The sequence below is a fragment of the Sphaerodactylus townsendi genome, linkage group LG08, assembly GCF_021028975.2.
Source record: "Sphaerodactylus townsendi isolate TG3544 linkage group LG08, MPM_Stown_v2.3, whole genome shotgun sequence".
In the NCBI taxonomy this organism is placed as follows: Eukaryota; Metazoa; Chordata; class Lepidosauria; order Squamata; family Sphaerodactylidae; genus Sphaerodactylus; species Sphaerodactylus townsendi.
This window is the reverse complement of record NC_059432.1, coordinates 87903692-87926429: the sequence shown is the minus strand read 5'-3', so window position 1 is coordinate 87926429 and position 22738 is coordinate 87903692. Positions and strand designations below refer to the sequence as shown.

General features: G+C 40.0%; 1 protein-coding gene and 1 long non-coding RNA gene across 11 annotated transcripts in view; one reads left to right on the top strand and one right to left on the bottom strand.

Annotated features, from left to right (window-relative positions):
• LOC125438350 overlaps positions 1-22738 on the top strand; it is a 32834-nt gene that overhangs the window by 1700 nt on the left and 8396 nt on the right. The window contains exon 2 of the long non-coding RNA XR_007245336.1: positions 19343-19454. This is a non-coding gene — a long non-coding RNA (uncharacterized LOC125438350). The remainder of the gene's footprint in view (positions 1-19342; positions 19455-22738) is intronic.
• The window catches only part of MBNL1 (muscleblind like splicing regulator 1), a 189833-nt gene continuing 175036 nt past the window's right edge, over positions 7942-22738 (bottom strand). For all 10 annotated transcript variants that reach the window (XM_048506762.1, XM_048506757.1, XM_048506759.1 and 7 more), the window contains 2 exons: positions 18281-18355; positions 7942-11520 (listed from right to left, as the gene is read on the bottom strand). In XM_048506762.1, the coding sequence (XP_048362719.1) occupies positions 18299-18355 (57 nt within the window). In that variant the 3' untranslated portion in view covers positions 7942-11520; positions 18281-18298. The remainder of the gene's footprint in view (positions 11521-18280; positions 18356-22738) is intronic.

Below are 22738 nucleotides of genomic sequence, written 5' to 3'. Positions count from 1 at the left end.
TTTTTACTAATTTTATTAGAATTTGGCCATAAATAATGATGCTAGCTTTTTGACATTTTGTACTTCTCTAGGGTTACAATAGTTTTTTTCTTTTAACCTAACCCCATGTTTTAATCCACATTAAAGTTGCTGCACCATGATAAATTTGCAAATCAGGAAGCACGTATCCTCCTCTCTTTTTTTTAACATCAATTAAATTAGTATATTTTATACTTGGCTTTCTCCCTTTCCATATGAATCTCGTGATTTGTGCCTTCCTATCTGCAAACAATTTGTTATTAGTGAAAAATGGAATGCTTTTAAATAGAAAAGTCATTTTGGGTAGGGCAATCCAGAGGCTCAGCAAGGGGGGAAAGCGCCCAGTGCACCGGTGTGTCCTCTGCCCCCTGTCCCGCCCTGGAATGCCCCCACCCCGGAATGCCCCTACCACGCCCACGCCTCATCCCTGGAACGCTTCCAAAGGGCCACATGCCCAGTGCATCGCACCCTTCCCCCGCTCCCTTGGAGCTACGCCTCTGGGGTTTTCATTTTAAATACTGATAATCTGCCATACAAGGAAAAATTAATGTTGACCCATTTGTCCAGGCTTTTTTGAATTTCTTTCCAAGTTAAAATGAAGTTATTCTTTATTATCTTATCATTCCTATTTTCAATTAATATTCCCACATATTTGAGTTTCTTAGCTATTTGAATTGTTGCAGTTTTTTCTATAAAGTCTTTTTTCTTGTCTGGACAAATATATTGTTATCATTTTTGTTTTCTGCTTGTTTATTGTGAAGTCTGCAACCGCACCATATGCTTGGATCAAATCTAATAGTTTCCTTATCCTATCTCTGGGATTGGCTACAAAAAGGGCAATATCATCCACATACACTCTGAGTTTATGCTCTCTCTCTTTATACTCAAACCCCTTTATCTCTTTATTCATTCGAATATTAGTTAGCAGAATCTCCAGAGTGGCTATGAACAACAGTGATGAGGGGGACATCCTTGTCTTATGCCTCTCTCTATACGGAATTTCTCTGTATAGCAGTTGTTTACCTTAATTTATGCCTCTTGTCAGGTGTAAATGTTCCGAATTGCCTCCTGGAAGCTTCCCACAATTCCCAGTGTTTGTAGGGATGCCAAAAGGAAGGCCCAATTGACTTTGTTGAATGCTTTCTCCGCATCCATGAAAATCATAGCTAGTTTCTTGCTAGAATTTAACTTTCCCGCTTCAATGATATTCAAAACTGCTCTCACGTTATGGGAAATCTGATACCCAGGGAGAAATCCAGCCTGGTCTTCATGTATATAGTTGTTAAATACACCTTTCAGTCTTTCTGCTAAAATGATAGCAAAGATTTTATAATCTGTATTTAGGAGGGAGATGGGCCTAAAATCTGCTGCTGATCATGGCAACTGCATGGACAAAAGCCATGTAGGACAGAGGTGGTAACCCAGAGTAGAGTTGAGCAAGATTGAGTGAAAAAGTTGAACAAGATTGCATGGATCTGAACCATTGGATGCCCCTGAGCTAGTCCCGTTGCCTCATCTTTCATCCATGAAAGGAGAAACAAACATAAAAGTGATAGCTGTAGTCAAACTAAAGTCTGTCTTCAGTAGAATATTCACTGGTGATTCTGGGTCAGACACTGATGATGATAACTGAATTTATGCTATCTCCCTAAGCTGTATTGATGAAAGACAGACTACAAATACACTTTATACATATATGTATGAGACTGGGCCTGAAAATACCAAAAATGCCAGGTTGGAAAATCTATCCTTGTGGATGTAAATGGGAATACCATTCAGAGCTGGATTATGTGGGCAGCTGTCTGGGGGTGGGGGGAGACTCTGACTACTGCTGTTTAAGGGAACCATCAGAGATGTAGTTCTCTAGTTATCTGACTTTATGTCAGGCAGAAGTACAGCGGGAGCTCCATCTGGTGACAAGGCCTACTTCAATGTGTTCAGTACAATCTGTAAGAAACCAGACTAGGAAGAACTTTTGGTTTCCAATTAGAGAACTGTACTAGAGACAGACAGCTCGAGAGCTGTACTAAAGACAGCTGCAAGAACTGGGGTTTTTATGTGACTCTGTCAGCATGGGAGCTTCCGCAGGACTGTTCATCTCCTCACATTCAGGTGGAACGAGAAACCCTGGACTACGGAGGAGGAGCCTGTTTTGGCTGTTCCTCAAAAGCCTAAGGAGAGATTGCAGCCTAGGGAGCAGCAGTGGCGTAGGAGGTTAAGAGCTCATGTATCTAATCTGGAGGAACCGGGTTTGATTCCCAGCTCTGCCGCCTGAGCTGTGGAGGCTTATCTGGGGAATTCAGATTAGCCTGTGCACTCCCACACACGCCAGCTGGGTGACCTTGGGCTAGTCACAGCTTCTCGGAGCTCTCTCAGCCCCACCTACCTCACAGGGTGTTTGTTGTGAGGGGGGAGGGGTAAGGAGATTGTAAGCCCCTTTGAGTCTCCTATAGGAGAGAAAGGGGGGATATAAATCCAAACTCCTCCTCCTCCTCCTCCTCCTCCTCCTCTTCTTCTTCTTCTTCTTCTTCTTCTTCTTCAGTGGTCCATGGCTTCTCATATTACCATGGCTGAATAAAAAGGCACAGGGAAAGAGCTTAGTGGTAGAGCCACTGCTTTGCATTTTCAATTTTTTTTAAAGGATCAGGTAGTAGGTCATGTAAAAAGATTTAGAGAGTTGCTGCCATACCTCAGAACGAACCTCGATAGACCAATGGTCTGATTCAGCATAGTTTAACAAGTTCAGCTCTGAAGTAAGTTCCAGGCCATTGGAGTAATGTGTGTATCAGGCCCAAGAACTCAAACTCACCCTCGGGGGGAGGGGGGGAACCCTCAGTCCAAGCTGACTGTTCACTATAACAGATTTATAGCAAACGACATTTTAAAAATATTTTGAAAATAAGCCTAGTTTATAAATTCTGATTGCACTAATTCCCTATTCCCTTATAAAGGGAGCCTTAGCTTGAAATATATGAGGACATGGGGTTTCCTGTTAAATGGGTACTGATATTTTTTGGTCCTGTCTGTGAATCATATTGGTCGATTCAGCTAGATCTTCAGCCATACGGTGTGGATGGGGACTACCATGGATGATAAACCTTCAGTTATCTATTTGCAGCTGATCTGAATAATCCGTTCCCCAATCCTGCAAAAGTATTTATGTACAAAAGGCATTTTTCTGTATCACTTTTATAACAAAAGAGATCATGTTCTTACAGCTGCAATTTGTCAAAAGGGACAAAGGACAGCAGGCAGTGTTTATCCTTGTGGCCTAGATAGTCTGTTTCTCCTGTGCTCATCAACAACTTAGAATTCCCTGAATACTCAGAATATACTCTTTTCTTGACAAAGTGCAAGGAACAGCGCACGTTTTCTTTGCCTTTGAGTAGCTGCTCCTTGCTTGGAGAAGTTCCCACTTCACATCATATTGCAACACTGACATCTACTGGAACAGTGTGTTGCATCAAACAATTGTTCAACATTATAAGAAAAAAACCTGCAGTGATAAGCCAGGGATGAAAAATTACCTTCCCCTGACAATTTGCTTTTGGAGAAAAGCAAAACTCTGATTGTCTTGTTATTAACTTTTCTGTGGGCTGTTTGACTTCTGGAAAACAGATAACACAGCTTCAGAAATTTCAGACCTGTATGCAATAGATGTCAGACCTGGTGAACGCCATGGCGGTAAATAAGACGCTACCCAGTAAAATGAACTGGAGTGACTTGTGTTGGGCAGCCCTAATTATGTTTTCCAGGTTAAATGAAAAAACCTCCCAACCTTCTTCCCTTGCGTGCGCCAATGGCCCAAACCATTCTAGAGGTTGGACAAATTAGAACTCCATTTCTCAATCTGTGGAGCAAAGGGCAAGAGTGTGATGACTTGTTTTCTGTATATGATAAGCACTTTTCCATTTACTGTACCTGCAGTTTCATGTAGGGCTGACCCAGTTGGGAGGTTCATGTCAGGGATAATGGGCAGATCAAACCAGAGAAGAGAACTCAGCTTTGCTGAAAACTGTTTTGCTGTAATCCGTTTTTACAATTCTGTTTTCCAAAGTCTGTTTTGGAGTCTTTACTTCCTAAATAATTAGAATAGAAGAAAAGAAGGAGCTTTCTGAATCTCCAGGAACATGCAAAGTGATCCAGTGGGTCTGGAGATCAATGAGAGTCCTGGTTCCAAGAACGACAGGAAGCGACAGGGGACTGCCAAGAATGCCTCAGTGATGAAGCATCTTGACAGCACTGTCAACTATAAAAGTAATCACTCAACACTGTAGAAATCAGGAACAGGCTTTGTGGGCAACGATAGTCCCAAAATTGAGGAGGGTACTGTGGCAAGAACCACCCGACTGAAGTAGCTGAAGTCTAGGTCGCCTTCAGGCCCTATCCTGCCTGGCCTTCAGTGAGACTTAGGCCGTTTCCGCACGGAGGCGGAAGGGGTCGGGTTGGCGTAATCCATGCCGACCCGACCCCTCTGGGACCGTTCGCATGGACGGTCCCAGAATCTGCCGAGACGACGGTGCAGAGCTGCGCCATCGTCAGAGCGACTTACCGGTCCTGCGGCCCTCCGGCCCGTCGCCGAGGCCAGGGAACACGCCCCCCTGCCCGACCGCTCCAGGGTCGCAGGGCAAAGAGGGCGTGTCCCCAGGCCTCGGCGATGCGCCGGAGGGCCGCAGGACTGGTGAGTCGCCCGGGGGGGGGGGAAGGCGCCTGGAAGCCACTGCCATTTGCACGGCAGCGGCTCCAAGCCGCCGTTTCCTGTAAACCTCGCTTGCCGAGCAAGGATTGGAAACGGCGGCTTCGCGCCGGTTGGGCGGCGCGAAGGGGGACGCAGCTCCCTGTGCAAATGGCTCCCTGGGGACGGTGTTTTTGCCATCCCCAGGGCACCATAAACCGCCCGTGCGGAAAGGGCCAGAGAGGCACAGGCCTTGCCGAAGAAGTTGAAGCTGCAATCAGTAGAGGCACTCCTTATGACTATTCTCTCTCTCACCATTTCTGCTCTGTCACAGTCAGCATTCAGAGTAAGTTCTTTGCAGAAGAATCTTGCCCTTTTTTACTTAGGCTATTCTCTAAAGGGCCATGTATATCCATAACGCAATATAATTATGAACCTTCTCCATATTTATTTATTTAACTTCTAGGCTGCCCTTCCTCATACAAGCTCAGGGCGGTTTACAACAGTTGATTAGATAAAACCATAGACAATCCAATAAAACCATAAAGGCAATAGATGATCATCTCATTCATACCTCAGCACTATCGTTTCCCATAACTCAAAACACTCATTCCTCCATTAACAGGAAAAGAGGGAAGAAAAAGGAAAGGGAAAGGGGAGGCCAGCTAGTTAGAACCCATTGTTGTCCTCAAACTGTAATGATTCCTGCTGCCACCACAACTACTATTCATTACTTTAAGGGATCAGTTCCTTTTCAGAGAACTTTAGATTTTTGTGATTGCAAGAAAAAAAGAGAGAGGTTCCACGGCTCATATATGTGACTTGCATTTTTGTCTTTACCAGAACTGCTCACCCAATCAGATCAAGGCTGCTTTCTTCTCTCTTTTCTTGTTTATGAATTGAAATTTGACAGATGGGAGTCCATCAGATTGGCCACAGCATGAGGTTAAATGATGAGGTTCATTGTGGAAAGTGCAACTGGACAAACAAAACAGGCTTTCTCCTCAGTTGATGGTAATGTGGCAGTACACTCTTTAGCTCTCGTTTTTTATTTCGGGTAACAACGGGAGTATTTTTTGTTGTGCAAGAGAAGGTGTAGTATGGAAATACCCATATTCCTACTATGTATTATGAATTATCTGAAGCTTTTGAGAAGCCCTTCTTGATGCTGCTTCAGAGTGAACCTGAGTCACTTGTCCTTTGTGTGAAACCAGCCACATACCTCGGCTGATCCTTAGGAATTTAAGGTATTTCAGCTGTTACATGCTGTTTTAAGGTATTAAAGGTATTTCAGCTGTTTTCCAATGAGGACTGTTCAAGAATTGAACCACAAAGCTAGCCGCAGACTACCAGTCATTTATGGCTGCCAATGAAGTTGTTGATAAATCACTTTTATGCTTCCTGAGAGTATAAAGACAAGGGAGTCATCAGGGTCAAACGAAGACATGATGAAGCCTCAAGTATGTCAAGTTTAAAAGGCTACAGAATACTACCAAATGCTAATTTAGTAATTTTTAGTAACAAAAATTGTATCTAAAAGGTCCTAATAACTGGAAGCTGTAAACTGTAGTTTACTTAGATTGGGCATAAATACAACTCTGAAAGTTGTTAGGCATTTAGATTAGTGGGTTATATAGAATTGTTTTGAATGACAGCAGCTCACAAGTATATTCTGTGGTACCTGGAAGACCCCTGTTGGTTTGGTATACATTATCAGCAGAGTTTAGAAAATACCAGTAAAGACCCAGATATGAGTGAGTTGTTTTGTATAAATGTAGAGTAACATGAAGATAAAACAATAAATACTATACTGTACTGTTACATTTACAGCTGTCTCAGCATATGCCTAAATGTCTCATTAATTGGAAAAAGGACTTTGGTAATCTATTATTTGCCTTTCTTGCTTCCCCTGCTTATCTATTTTTACATCGGTCAGTCAATTAAAGTCCCCTAATATTATCACATTCTCATAGAGGTATTGCAAAATATCATTTAACAGGCTCTGAAAGAAAAGTGCTTTTTCAGAATTTGGTGCAGTTATACCAACCAATAATACTTTTTTGTTGTTTATACATTTTTCAAATCCCAAAATTCTGCCAGCATTATCTTGAATAATGACATTCAGACTTAGATAGATAGAAGGCCACTCCCCTCTTTTTCACACAAGAGTTAGAAAATAGATTACCCAATCTTGTACATTCCAGAAGTTTTTAGTCTTTCTTCTTAATGTGGGTCTTTTGTATACAAATAATATCAGTATTTTTTCCTGTAAATAATGAAAAACCTTTGTACATTTAATTGGACTGTTTAACTCATTAATGTTTACTGAAACCAATCTTAAATGTGCCATTATATTAAATTATTGTGGTCATGATATTAATATGTTAATATGCTGATATGGGAACAATGGAAAAATAACATTGTCTATATTGATAATATCACCTTCCCCTTCCCTCCTTTATTTTCATTTAACCCTTAGATATAGACTTATACCTTTTCCCCTGAAATATTGCATACTTATCCTTGTATTCATTTCTTCTTTTTGTTGCATTCCAGGAAATCATCCATGTCGTTTAGAGACTATATAGTTACTCTTTTTGTATTAAGAATGAAGAATAAACCTTCCAAATGTCTCCATCTATACGTAATCTGTCTTTCTCTCAACCATGTAATCAAGGGTTGGTAGTCTCTCCGTTTTCTTAGAATATCGATGGGCATCTCTATGGGTTATTTTACCTCCATTAGCAACTCCCAGTTCTATCTGAAAGACCCTGTTTTACCTTCTACATGTATGATAGCTCAGCCATAACAGATGGTACCCCGGTGTCATCCATTTTGCGAGTTACACTTTCCATCCTTGTCCAGGCTCCACATATTTATCACGGTACCTGTACTGCCATGAGATCATTAAGTCCCTCCCCACTAGCGAATTAGGTGCTTTGTACCAAAACACATTTGCATGGAATCGCAGTGTGCATGATTATTTCCTTGGTTTTGAATTGGATATGCTTGAAATGGATCTTATGCCCAACTGTGAAATGACTGCACAGTGTGTCACTCATGGAACAGAAAATGAAGCTCGGTCTTCCACCATGTGAACTATGGTTCCAGCTTTGTCAAATATGAAAACCAACTTAGCTGTCTCTTTAAAGCTGAGAATCCTTGCCCCTCCTCTGCAAAGAGTTGAGTTTTAAAAAGCTCCACCCTTTCAGTTGAAAACAGAAAAGAACATCACTAAGAAAGAGAAGTTTTATTAGGGCAATTTAACTTTATTTTTTTTTCATACAGCTAGATCAACTATAGCAGTAATAATAAAATAAGCATGAAAACAAGTTGCAGCCCAGGACAGAGTACATAATTTGGAGCAACTACAAGCAAATTTAAGTCTGTGATTACATAATAGTAAAAAACCAAGCACATCTGTCCTTTCAGCAGATGAAAGTTGCAGGTTTGCAAAGAAGTGCAACATCTGTAATTTGTCGGCGTGAATTACCGGGTAGAATATAGATCAAATTTGACTTTCACCCTGCTTCTTCTTCCTCCTTCACTTTGGCTTTGTATATCACATGGTTTCTCAACTGTTTTAGGTTATCAATATTAAATTTGATAGGGTCTTGTTTTTCACCTGCTAAAAGAACAGGGTCACTACAGCAAGAAAAAGAACTACGCAACAACTACAGCTATGATGTTGTTTTGGTTTGCCTGTTGATGTTATTTTTTTTTAAAAGAAGCTTTTGTGTGTTGTGTGTACGTGAAAGTCAACGTTTCTTTAGATTGCGTGCGTGTGTGTGGGTTTTGGTGTGTGAATAATAAAACGACTGAAATTTTCAGAAACTGGTTTGAATAGAATATATATCTTTTAATATATATTTTTTTCTTTCTCTCTCTCGCTCTTTTGATACTTTAAAAACATGCAGTAGTTGTTCTGAATAATGTGTGACACATTTGATCAATGGTTTTCCCTTGTATGGTTCGAAGTACCTGTTCATTTGAAATTGTTTCTTAAAAAAATATTTTTTTTTCTCCTGTTAGTTAAGACCTTCAGGTAGATTTGGACCAATGCAGCTTTTGTCAGTCATGAGAACTGGGAAGGATGGCCAATCTTTCTATCTGAAAGAATCCTGGCAAACTAGAAGCTGTTCACATAAAGCAAAGCAACTTTTTTTTGTCAAGGGGGGATGGAGTGCTAACTCTGTGCCATTTTTTTTGCAAGCAATTACGCTCAGCCTGTCATTTTTTTTAATTAGCCTTAACAAAACTCCTTGTATTTATAGACATTTTTATTCAAAATAAGATCTTGCTATTATACAGGTTTCTCTCTCTCTCTCTCTCTTTTTTGACTATATACAGAAGTGCAAAAGGACAATCTTCTCTTTATACTTTCCCACATGCTAACCTTGCAGCATAATCAACCCTCAAGAGTTTGCACACTCACTCACACATATTATAATTCTTGTTATACGTAAACTTTTTTTTGAGTATTTGGATTATCAACAAAAAAAGTCCCTTGATCTATTGATTATGCAGCTTATTTATAACAAGGCCTGATATTCAGGGATTTCAAAAAATATTTAAACAATATTTTAACATTTGAAATGGATACAGTAGAAAATAAATTTTATTCTAATATCTAGGAACTAGATTTTCCTTTATAATTAATTACAAACAAAATAAATCCTCAAAATATTACTCAGTTGTCTGCCAGGATTGTTGCAATAGCAACAATTTCTTACTTAGCAATGATTATATAAGATATCCATATAAAAGATCTTTGTTCTTTTAATGAAAACTAGACAAGAACTAACAATGACTGATATTCTTACATTGTAATATTAAATCAGTAAAATATAAATCATTTAGTTAACAATAATACGAATATTCATGACACTACATGTAAAATTCAAAACTGCATATGCTATGAAGGAAAAAAAACTTTTTAATTTTTTCGTATTTTGAAAAATTCATTCATAAAATCTAATAAAACAAAATTACATTAACTGAAATGGCATTCATCTGATAATAGAAAATGAAAAAAAAATCTAATAAATGTAAGAAATAAAAACTACTATTTTAACCAGGAAAAAAATAAGTACTCTCTAATGTAAGTAAACTACAATAACATGTGAAGTCACCTATACTTTCTTAACACGACTGAAATTACATTGGTATGGGTTTTAACCCGTAATGTAATATTCTAAGGCTTTAATAGATGTACAGTACAATCAGTAAAATCAACACATCATTCTTTTTTATTTTTTTACTAGAAAGCATCTCTCAGGCATAAAAACTTGCAAGTAAACTTGGAAGTATGGAAAGTTCTAGAACTGAACTCTCACTTCTCCCATTCCACACTATACTACCAGTAACCTGGCCTCCTCCTCAGCAATCTCTAGCTTTGCTGAACAGAGCAAAATATATCCTTTACTAGCTGCAACATCCAAACCACAAAAAGGATTTCCTTTGGATGAATCCATTCTTGAATGCACATCTATTTTTTGTTTCATTTTTGTAAAGGCTTTCTAAGGCTATAAGCAGTAAATCAGAACTGAAGAAATCACATATAAAACTCACCCCAATATTTAACCCACCCAATGCCTATTCTAATTACCATTTTCCATTTTATGTTTTGGTTTTTATCATGCATCTGATGTCAGTGCTTCTGTCGCATATTTGATTAGAGTCACTTTTTTTGAAACGTGACTTTGAAGTGATGCATTTGAGCATAAAGTGAAAACCCTTCTCTTGCAATGCATTTAGAGTCTCTTGGACTTTTGACAGAGGTTAGAAAATCGAAGCAAAATAAATTCTTCAAAGATTTGGCTAACAGTGTCTCAGAAATGGCTTTTCCCCCTTTTTTTTAAAAAAAGTATATTGTGTGTTATAGTCTGCATAACTATTACAATGGATTATAATAATTTATATAGATTTATATATTCAGTATGTGTAAGAATAATCAGTTTGTCTAGAGTTTTCTTTTCCCTCTTGTGCTGTCTACTATTATCTAAGGTAAAATGGCCATTTCTGAGACAGCTTTGGTTTGGAACAGAAGGGTGCCCTTTGACTGATTGGCTATTGGCAAAATAAGCAAAAAAACCTGTGGCTCTTAAAGTAATACTGCAGAAATAATACTCTACTTTGATTACAGTCTATGGCACTTCATGAGAATCTTTAACAACATGATACTTAAAGCCATTGATGTGCTTTAAAAATATACACAGTTGTGTTTTTTTTTAAACTTGGCACATTCATCTCTGTCAGATACCTCTTTTACCATTTCTTACAATCTATTACATTTAAAAATATTACTCTTGAACAAAAAGGAAAAAAATTATTCTGCGCATGCACGCTGTCATCTATCATGGCAATTTTTAAATACAAGGTGCACCTTTTGTTATTTGTAAACCTTGAAAGAAATAAACTTACTTTAAAAATTATATCTTGGTCTACGGACGTACCAATACATAATAGATCTATGGCTACATCACAGTCTGTCTTTTCAAGATGACATACATAATTATGTAGGAAATATTCTACCAGTGCATACTTCTGTACGCACTGCATACCTGTGTGCTAGAAAAGATAGACAATGCTGTAGTCTTTAGACAATATGATCACCCCAGCACAAATATCAGTTCAATGTACAAATTATATAGGCAACAGTGTGCAGTGGATTTCCAAGTTGTCATTTCATCTTGTTAACATGCAATATGTGGATGTCTTACTGCTGAGGGATTTTGAGTGCTGTTATTTGACGGTATATACATTATGGCTAATGACCTGTCCTGTTTCTTCACTCAACCACACTGTCCTCTTTTCTTCAATATGATCTGTCAAAAAAAAAAAAGCAGAGAAGATAATTATTTTAGATATGTAACATATTTTTGCCCAGATTTTTTAAAATTACCCAATCAGCATAGTTGCCAATCCCCATAAAATACACTTAAACACATCCGATCTGTTAAAATGTTACAGAAAATGACTATTGTTTTAAATAACAAGATCACAACAAACCTATTGAATAGGGCTCAGCTGAAATGAGATGAAAGTTATGCAAGAATTTTGTCCCCCGTTCTTTAAGGAGGGCAGCAGCAAAGAAAAGTAGGTATTCGTGCTGCAATTCCAGCTCTGACCCCATTCTAAGTGAGGGTAATGGTTCCTGCCCTGTTTCTGAATTAGCACTGTGACACTATCAAGTGGACAATTTGACTGGCTTCCTGTCCTTGTCACATTGTACGAGGTCTCTGGCTGGATCACTTGGAGAAGGAGGGTAGTTGGAGCGGGGGTCAGTCACTGAAGCAGCTGCAGAAATGGAAAACAACTGTGGTAAAATCCTGCTCAGATGCCAGTGAGGTGGAAAGGGTGGGGAAATTCCAGGGGCAGAGCCAACATTAGTCAACTCCGTCACAAGGTTTAGGGCCGGTTGCACAGTGCACCGGCCCTCAGATGCATGCCGCACTTTTGGTAGCGTATGTCCTTTAAGCTCTATGGGGCTGTCTGGTGACAGGAGAGTTTCGGGGCTTTCCCTGCACCACTGGAAAGCCCCTTTGAAAGTGGCAGGGTTGCATGGTTGTGGCACTGCAGCCAGCCATCTTGCCTTGTAGATGAGGCTGCCTGAAGGATGACCCCTAGACACCATGGCATCCTGAATATTTCCACAGTCTATTGGTGAAAGAGAGATACCTGGCACCTTTTGTTGAAAGTCCATAAAGTTAGGTTTTTGTTGACTTTCTTAGAGAAAAAGTTGTACAATGTAAGTTTCACAATGTACCCTGGCAAATCCCATGTACTGAGCAACTTGATCTTAGTACCCAGGTTTCACATTTTTAGATCAACTTTCCACATTTTTAAGTCAACTTTCTAGGAAAATCATAAAAGTAAAGAATGCACAACAATCTTCATTTTTAAGTTTTAATGGGTTTAAATTTTATGTTGTATTGATTTGCTGTCTTAGAGAACAGCCATATTGTGAGCCGCCTCGAGTCCTTCGGGGATGAGGCGGCCTATAAATTTAACAAATAAAATAAATAAAATAAATTCGTGTTTCTACATTGCACATCATTTTACAGATCTACTGTCCCAATTTAGAGCTTTTGCACACTGAAGAGTTCCAGGCTCTTTAAGCTGTTGCAAATCTTCCTTGGCACAGTCCAGCAACATTTAGTGATGAAATTAGTTCAACTGTTTTCAATGAGACTTTTTAAAAACTCATAAGACTATAATGGGAGCATGTGGTCTGGGGCATAAGAAAGTCTCTTATGCTTTCCTGTGGCATGATCTTGTGATGAGGAGCCCTAGTTCATAATTTATAATTAAGGAACAGAACAGAACATACAGAACAGCCCACAAGAATGTTCACATTTGAAAAAGCTTCTACTCTGTCAAATGAAGTTGATTTTTAATCAGGCAAACGGGGGGTATCTAAATAATAATACTATATAGGTACTTTGGTGCCAATCCAGGTGAAGTTTCTATTTATAGTTTTGAACCCAACAATGTGCAAGCAGAAAAATAGACAGATTTTGGATAGTTCCAGTTTTCTCCCTATAACAATGCCCAGAAATTGGTTGCACAAGATCTTATGCAAGCAAAAAACAGGTAAGGATAACAATAATTATAACAGTACAAGTAGCTATTGCAGTCTTTTTGTCTAATGCAAGCAAAATTTTTGTACTAGAGTCTGCTCATAATGTGTCAGATTAGAACATATACATACACAACATTTCCAGTGTTCTGAATAAAGTGTACATTAGAATTACTGGATCCCAGCTTACATGTACGTAAATTTATATCTGAGTCACACAAGTTTCATGCGGTTATGGAAAAGGTAAAGGTGAGAATAGGGTGGATTAATTCAGAGGGATTGGAACTTCCTGCCTTGAAACAGCTAAGGGACTCTAGGCCACAGGTGTCAAACTCGTGGCCTTCCAGATGTTATGATGCTGCATGATGCTGGCAGGGGATGATGGGAACTGTAGTCCATAACATCTGGAGGGCCGCGAGTTTGACACCTATGCTCTAGGCCCATAAGCAGAATGGAACATATCGCAAGTCTCTATGCCAGTGCTATCTCTTACTGGGAAGAGTCACTACTATGCTAATCCATGTTAAGTAGGCCAATTCATATGGGAAAACATTTACAAACACTGTGACTCTTGTAAAAACAACAGCAATAATACACGGAAGACATTTTTGGGAGAACCACACTATTTTAATTTTTTTGTTTTTTCTTCCAACTGATCCCCCCCCCCCCCGCCCCCCTCACCCACTCCGGTAATCTATTTTTCACTGAGGCCAACTTTTCTGAAGGCCAAAAAGAGTCTTTAATATGGAGATTGTTCATAAAACTGAGATGTTCCAATTTGAATGTGTATGATGTTAAATGAAATGAGATCAGAAGTTCTCATTAGCCATAAATTTGATTAGCAGACATTACTCCTGCAATGGGGAAGAAGATGTCAGAGAATCTATTATAGCTCACTTATTCCATCTTGTTAGATGAAGATGTGTTGTCAGGCAAAATCAGTGCTGCACATCCCAATCACAAAGTTAAATTAAGCACAGAAAGCAAAAGCTCTCCTCTAGCCTGACAGTTATAGTCAAGAGAGACCTTTCTCGTGGAAAGAAGGCTAACTTATAAAGACTTGACACACAATAACTAGAGCTGTACAGTTCAAGCTGAATTTATGCTTGTGTCAGAGTTTATATTCTTTGACTTGAATAACTTCCACTGACAGAAATGATATCCATACATGGATTGCAACCTCCCATTGCATATGAGCATCTTGCCCCCCCCCCCCCAATTGTTCTTGGAGATGAGGGACCTCTGGAAACAGAATGAAGGAGAAGTATCCACCACAGGAGGGGTGAACTGACAAATATTGTTCCTCTATCATTCTATGGAAATCCTCGATTGCATCAAAGTCACTATCTGATCTCCTCTCATAAAAACATACACACAATTTAGTTCTCAGTGCTCAAGAAACACTGATAGATTAATAGTTCCCAGTTGCACATAAAAGCCTTCTTAGGGCTGCAGCTTGAAACTGTACGTGGCAGTTGTTAACATGTTAGGAGTAGTCCATGAACTATGACTGTTCTTGTTGATTGGGTGGTTCTCTTCACACACACACACTCTTTGCAGGGAGGGTAATTAGAGCACATGTGAAAGCAATCTGCCCCTCTGTAAGGTGAAGGTAAACAAGGAGGAGAGAAAACTCTGCAATGTAGAAGGAGAATATGGAGTACTCTCTGTGGAGCAGAGAGAGAGAAAGAGGGAGAGCTAAGAGAGACAGAAAATTTAGAGACAGGAGGGACTAAAACCACTATAAGCAGGGAGAAGGAAGAAAAAGAAGGTTAATAGAAAATTGTCCAATGGAATCATGGAGTTTGTATCTATTGCTAAAACACTTTTCTGTTGCTGGCACAGTGATGAAAGAACAACAAATGTAAAAGTAGCCCACAATGACTTTGGTGACATATTTCAGTTTCAGATGGCTTTAATTCTTCCAACAAAACTTAACAGAAAGTATGCTTTCAAGCCTGTAGGCAGAATTTTTTTGTTAGGGGGCAATTTTTGTGTGTCTTAAGGGGGCAGTTTAGAACAATGGAGATCAGCCCATTCTGTATCTGTCCAGAACTGCCATGCTTATACTTCTAAATAATTAAGTCACATGATACACAAACATGTTTCAGTCTTATTACAAAGCTATTTACTTGTAGGACATATTGAGTCCTCTTAGCAAGTAACAGACAACACACATTTTCAAACTGTTCACCTCTGAAGTTTAACAAAATGTGTTATAAGATGTACTGCACAGGTTACATTGGGTTACATAAAAGAGCTTTCCTACTGTGCCAAGAGATATTGGGACAGAAAACCTGATAACAGATGTTCTTCTGGTCAGAAAGTGTGTAACTATAGTGCTGGATCTAAGGGCTTTTCCCCACTCTCCCCAATCCCCCCTATGCCGCGCGCCCCGGCGTCCCCACGACCCCGCGCTCTGCATGGGGTCATCAAAAGGCACCCTTTGCAAGAGCACCAGGGATGCCGTGTGCTGAGGAGCCGCGACAGCGGTGGGGCGGCTGCGCTGTCACCGCCCCTCTCATGGGGAGTGCTGGGGGACCCCGCGCTACTCTCCTCAAGTAGCACGGGGCTTAAGGTAAGTGGGGAAAGGCCCTAAGAGAGGTTTGAGTCTCTGGTCTGACATTCTCAGCCTCATCTACATCACAGTATGATTGTAGTAACCAAGTGACCCTTTATGCAACTCTTAATCTGTTTAGCAACATACACTTAAATCAGGTCTGCATCATCACACCTTCTCCATTCCACCTGTTTGATTTTACAAATTTCAGAGAGTCAAGCAAGCTAAATATAATTGTTGCCAAATGAAAACGCAATAAGCAAGTTAGAGTTCTACATTTTAAAAAAAATGTTTCATAGACTGAATACAGAAAAGAGGCAGAGAATCAGTTGAAATCCCCCCACTCTTATGGAAATAGAAGTGTCTTTCCTTTAAAAGTCTCTTTAGCATTCTGATTTTAAACTCACTTCTCCAATGCTAGGTTGCCAAATTATCAGGAAAAAACAGAGTTCAGTCTTCTCTTCTGCCTTTAACAGCAGCTTCATTTTTAAAAAAATCAGCAGGTGATGCTTCAGGTGACATGGGAATGCCTTTGATGGTTAGCAGCACTCCAACTCAGTCTTAAAACATGAGTTTCCAACTTCTAAATTGCTTTTCTTGCTGTCACTTTAATATCAGTTGAGTCTGCAGCAAATACCAGGTGATGGTATTTAAAATAATATCAGAAAAACCTTCCACTGTTCTTTCCCATTAGTTAAACCTCTTTAAAGGGACTGGACACTACTTTTTCCTGGCCAGCTAGCAACCTCAGACATAATCAAGGCAAACCAAAAGCACTCTAAAGTCCTGTTGGCTACAGTAAAGGATTCACTTGCCTATTAAAATAAATAGGAAGGTTGTAGGCTTAATTCTGTGGCTGGGTTAGTCTCACTGAGGCCCTAATCTAAGAACCGTCTGCTGGGAGCAAGCCCGATTGGATAAAATGGGACTTACTTCCAAGTAGACCTCCAAGTATGCATATTCAGCAACGAAGCTCTCTGTACCTGAGCCCTTTGGGGGTAGGGCGGTTTACCAAATCGAATAAATAAATAAAAATAAATAAAATGTAGTGCAGTTGCTCAGTTGCTGTAGAGTGGTGATTTCAAAACTCTGTACTTGAAGGTCAAAATAATCACGCTAATGACACTATGTGTTGCAAACTGCAGTGGAACTAACATGACTGTAAATATTGATGTTTAAAGTAAAAAAAAAAGATAATTCCCTCAGTGAATCACTGATTCTTGGTTCACATTCCATTTTAGAAGTAAAAGCAACAAACCTACTCCTATGATTAGTAGATAGTGATGAGGATAACTTTACAACAGAAGCAAATCTCGGGAACAGGAGAATTTTAACAGTAACAAATCCACACTATCTATAGTGTGGTAGAGCTGCACCCCTCCTCCCACAAATGGGCCACAAGGCTGAAAATCAAGTCCTTTCACATGAGGACAGTCAGGCTATCCTCAGTCTTCCCTAATACCTCGAGGTACTGCGAACAGACCCAGACTCAGCTGAAGGCAGCTTCATATGTTCTAGACACGAAATTGCAGGTATACGAAGAACTTAATGGAAAGAATGGAAGCATGGATGAATGAGACAGAGGCAAACCACATGCCTGGGCTACCACTGAGTTCCATGGGCACAGCCACTACCAACTAAATCCTGTCATATTCTGACAAAGATTAGCTATGCTTTGATCATGTTCCACAGGATGCCTCTCCCTCCCATGAGAAGCCTTGTGTGCCTCAAACAGTTAATGGTCAGCCAGTGGGGCACACGCATCTTTCCTGCACCCCCAAAGACTTCCGGTCTGATGTGGGCATGGCTTGTCGGGGGTAGCTCCCGTGCTCCTCGCCTGCCTGTCTTACAGTCTCTGCAAACAGCCATTGGGCCTCCAGACCAGACTGCTCCCCTGTGGTGCTGGTTGATGGGGCAAAGCACATTTGAGGGGGGCCTGGTCCCTGCCAGCCCCACAGTAGCTATGAGCCTGTCTGCTTTCCTCCAGCCTCTTTCAGAAGCAGATCCGATCTTAGAACCATAATCCATTATTTGAGTCTATGTCCACTTGGGAGGGAACCAATGCTATTTTATTTATTTGACTAATTTTATATCACTTTTCAACTGTAAAGTAGCAATGAAAGTAGCTTATAAAAACCTACAACAACAACAAAAGGAACGCTATTCTAAAAAATCACAATGCAGTTGTAAAACAGATGCAGAAGCCAGGTGCTGGGCAGCTGGGAGAACCAGGCCCATAGTGGAACAGACATTCCTGGCAAACCAGCAGCACTCATAGACCCAGGTAGGAGATACTTTTCAGGCCTGAAAGGTCAAGGGGAGGGGCTAAGCAACAGGAGAAACTCAGCCCCTGTTGGGACAGTGCCCCCCACCCTTCCCTGCAAGCAGCACAACACTATACAAATTCAATATTAAAAAGTGAGTCATCAGCTCTTCAGAAACTTACTGTTTGATGATTAAATGTCTACATCTGTGTAACATACTTGTGGCTAGTCAGATGTTCGGCAGCTATTATGGGTATCTGTTGAAAAAACGAAATGTAGACTGTGAATAATAATACTCAGTGAACATGCATGTTTTATTAAGAAGCAGCAAGTACTTCAGGAGAATGGTGGACATTTATATCATAACTGTATGTTAAACAGAGATTGCACAGTAGCAAAACTTCTTGCTGTTAATTATTTTTTTTTCCAAATGATGTTAATAAATATTATTGATTATTCCAAAAGTTAACAATTAAAAAAGTTCATGCAGTGCAGTAGTTTCCAAAAGCCCTTTTTGTTGGCCTACACAAAATTATGAGTTTGGGGGTATTTCAACCATGTAGCTTCAGAAAAAATTTAGAAACATTCTGGCCTGTGGCATTTCAAGTGTCAATTTTAAACTACTCTGAGCCAGATTTTTAAATAAAATTTTCCACAAGTGCTTTTAGTCTCCGGGTGAAGGTCTGTTCAGATTCAGGTAAAAGCAGATCACAAGGTGACTCTGGAACCTTAAGTTGTAATTCTCACATTATGTCTTGCAGAAACCCTTATTAAAATTTCCTGTTTGTGCCTGCCCATGCACACTAACATTTGATGCAGACCCCAAGAATGTTGCTACTAGTTCCAACCTCGCATAGAAATGGCCCTCAACGGTTTGCTTTAGAGTATTAAAATCCCAACACATTTTTTCAGCCTTATTTTGCAGTTATTGTTATAGAGTAGTGAGGTTGTTCCCCTGTATCCAAGCTAGCCTAATCTCATCTGATCACAGAGGTACTTGGATGGGAGACCACCAAGGAAGTCCAGGTTGCTATGCAGAGGCAGGCAATGGCAAACCACCCCTGAATGCCTCTTGCCTTGAAAACCCCTTGAGGGGTTGCTGTAAGTCAGCTGAGATTTGCTAGCATTTTATATACAGGGAAGCTCTGTTTGATGTCCCATCTTTCATACTTAACTCATTCAACATTAGGGTTGATTGACAGGAGCCACTGGGGTGTTAATCATATTTTTTTCTTCGTCCCAAGAGTTCATGACAGCAACCATGGTTCTCCTCTACACATTTTATACTCACAACAATCTTTAGACTGAGCAAGAGTGACTGGTCTAAGGTCACCAAGAAAGCTTCAAGACTGACTGGTGAGTTGATCCTGGGTTTTTCAGTCCTAGCTCAATGCTCTATCCATTAACTGTACTGGTGCTGTAGCTGACTCACTATGTGCTGCCAGATGATTTTGTGTTCTTCCACAACAACAAAGATTAGAGTGTGAGAGAGTGGAGGGCCCAAAGTCACCTAGTGATTTTTATGGCAAAGTAAAATAACTGAACTTGGGTCTCCCAGGCCCTAGTAGTACAACACTGTAACCACTATACCATAATAGCCCTCGTGGGTGAATCTATGTTGTTTCACAGCTCACAGTGGAAATTCCCTGAAGCACAGAGCTATGTATAAGGAATATACAAGACATGAATGCTTTGGGCCTAAGTAAAAACTAACTGTGGTCTAAATAAGGTAGCATTAGTTGAAATGGGTTTAGATGAGACATAGGCCTACAACATGGTGATTTAACTATTTGCACAGTGCAAACTTTGGCTGTTTCCACAAGAAGTTGGTTTTTATACCCCTTTTCTGTACCTTTAAGGAGACTCAAAGGTGCTTACAATCACCTTCCCTTCCTCTCCCTACAATAGATTCCTTGTGAGGTAGGTTGAGCTGATAAATTTCTGAGAGAACTGTGACTAGCCCAAGGTTACCCAGCAGGCTTCATGTGGAAGAATGGGGAAACAAACCTGATTCACCAGATTAGAATCCATCACTCTTAACCACTACACCACGCTGGCTTTAAAGGTGAATGTCCTGCATTTTTGTTGCCACTGCAAATCCATAGAAACCCCCACATACCACTTTTTTTTTTGCCATAACGTCTGGCTGCCATTAACCCCATACTACTGGAGGGCTTTTTCTTGCTTTAAAAAAAGTGATCGACATGTTGCTGAATTATCAGTTTACACTTTAAAAACTCTCTATCCCCCTTTATTACAGAGTTCTGTCTCCATAAGGAAAAGGGCTAGAGACCTGAGGGATTTTAAAAACAAAATCTGAGGGATTTTAAAAACAAAAGCTGGGAATTCAAAGGAATCAGTTGATTGATTGTTGTTACAATGCTATAGCTATATGTCAACTGATGATTTTTAAAATGTGTTGGAGTAGAAAAAATGGTGGCTGCTGGAGGGCCCAGAAAAGGAAAATGGTGCTGATAAGGACGGGCCCTACAATTAAGGCACACGATCCCATATACTGACTGTGATATTTCTAGGAAAAGAAAGTACTAAACCAGTTTTTGGAAACATCATAGCAAAGGAAAACATGAAAAGTGGTCAGTTAGGAGACAATATTATGGAGATGTTCCAAGAAACTTGCCCTGGTTTGGATGCCGGACAAAAACAAAATCTCTGTGTGGTTACCATGTTTATATACTTCCATTAGCATGTATTAAATTAGAACATACATCAGAAAGACTAGGAGATAGTAAAATAAAAGATGAGACCCATCTTTTAGTTGAGCTATATTCAACTCCAGTAGTACCTTAGAGACCAACAAAGTTTTCGGGATATCAGCTTTCGAGAGTCGAAGCCCTCTTCATCAGACTCTTAAAAGCTTATACCCCAAAAATCTTGTTGGTTTCTAAAGTTCTCTGGGACTTGAACTCTTCTACTGGACTCTTCTACCAACATGGCTACCCTCTGAAGCTATATTTAATGGAGCCACTCTCAAGGTCTCTGTGATTCTTCACCCCACCCCACCCCACTGTTCTTGCCCTTCAGGTGTCCTCTTTACACAGTTCTACAGCATTGTTGCACAGAAAGGGTGCCCAAGTGTAACGAAGCTTCTCATACCATTGGTTTTCTACGGCAGCAGGAGAAGATGTTGCACCCAGCTGTGTAGAAGCTTCAAGAGTAGTGCTGTCGAAACAGACCAAGGATCTTCAGCACCAGTCAGTGAAGATGAAGGGCCAGATCTTAAGACCTTCTCTGCAGGCATGCACATTGCATTGGGTGGCGTTACATCACAGTCAGCATTGCTTACAAACTATATACATATATGGCTTATATATGTATATACTGAGGGTTGGCTGCAGGACTTGACTGGAGCGCGTTATGAAGATCCAGAGAGGATACGCATGAAATGGTCAGATTGTACACAAAAGAATGCCCAGAATCTGGGTAGCAAGTGCATGGGGGCTTGAAAAAACATAGAAAAGTTACAAAGTCATTCGTGGGAGGGGACAAGGACCTGTTACTGGTGGTTTTGCAATAGTGATTCTTGGACTAATTGGAGGAAGTTGACTGCGATGTTTGTAAACTGATCCACACCAAATCTAGTGAGAAATTTCGGTTGGGTGGCCGATACTTGCATTTATTGTGCACAAATGATTGTGCACTTTATGCCTTTATGATCCATAATTGTGATCCATGATTGTGCCTTTATGATCCATAAATAATCACGTCAGTACATGAGGCGCGATTGTAATGACAACAGTACTCCATGTGTGTACCCATTTGTACACATAGGACTTTGGCAGCCGTATTCCTGCTTCCAGCAAGGCAGAGGTATACGTGAAATGGGGGATCACAGAAGTTCCCCTTCACTGGCACTGTTATGTAGAAATAGGTTAAGTAGGGAAATGTGGTATGTCACTGGGCCCTGTAGGTGGAGTGGATCTTATCATGACAAGTGAAAAGTAGCCACTACTAGGTGCAAAGTGCCCCAAACTCTAAGATTTCTATCTAGGTACAACTTGGGCTGAGCTCACAATGTCAGCACATACAGTAGTCTATCTAGGCTTGTCATCAACTTGTCACGTGAATGCAGATAAGAGCCTAATATGAGGGACAATGATCGCCGATAATGCCAGGAAGTAAGGATCAACCTGTACGTTACTAGAAAATCATGAGGAGTTACCTTCTGCTAAATATATATAGTGAACCAGAGACATTATCTTGTTTAAAGAAAGGAAAAGAACCTGTCTGGTTGTAGTGCGAACTATACAAATCTATTTTAATGAAAATAATTTAAACATTTATATACCGGAACCACAACTCTTAATCAACAACAAAAATGTACATTGTATAAACAAGAACAAGAAATGTTGTTGTTGTTGTTGTTTATAATATGTATGTTTTTGTTGTTGATTAAGAGTTGTGGTTCCGGTATATAAATGTTCAGATTATTTTCATTAAAATAGATTTGTATAGTTCGCACTACAGCCTTTCCCTTTCTTTAAACGAGTTACCTTCTGCTCCCAGAAAGTTTCCAGGGGATTAAATGTGACCCTTGCTGGGGGAAAGGACTTGGGGGAGGGGGGCAGACACTTCAAGAGTATCAGCTGGGATGAGATAGGTTAAAGCATCCCCATCAACTG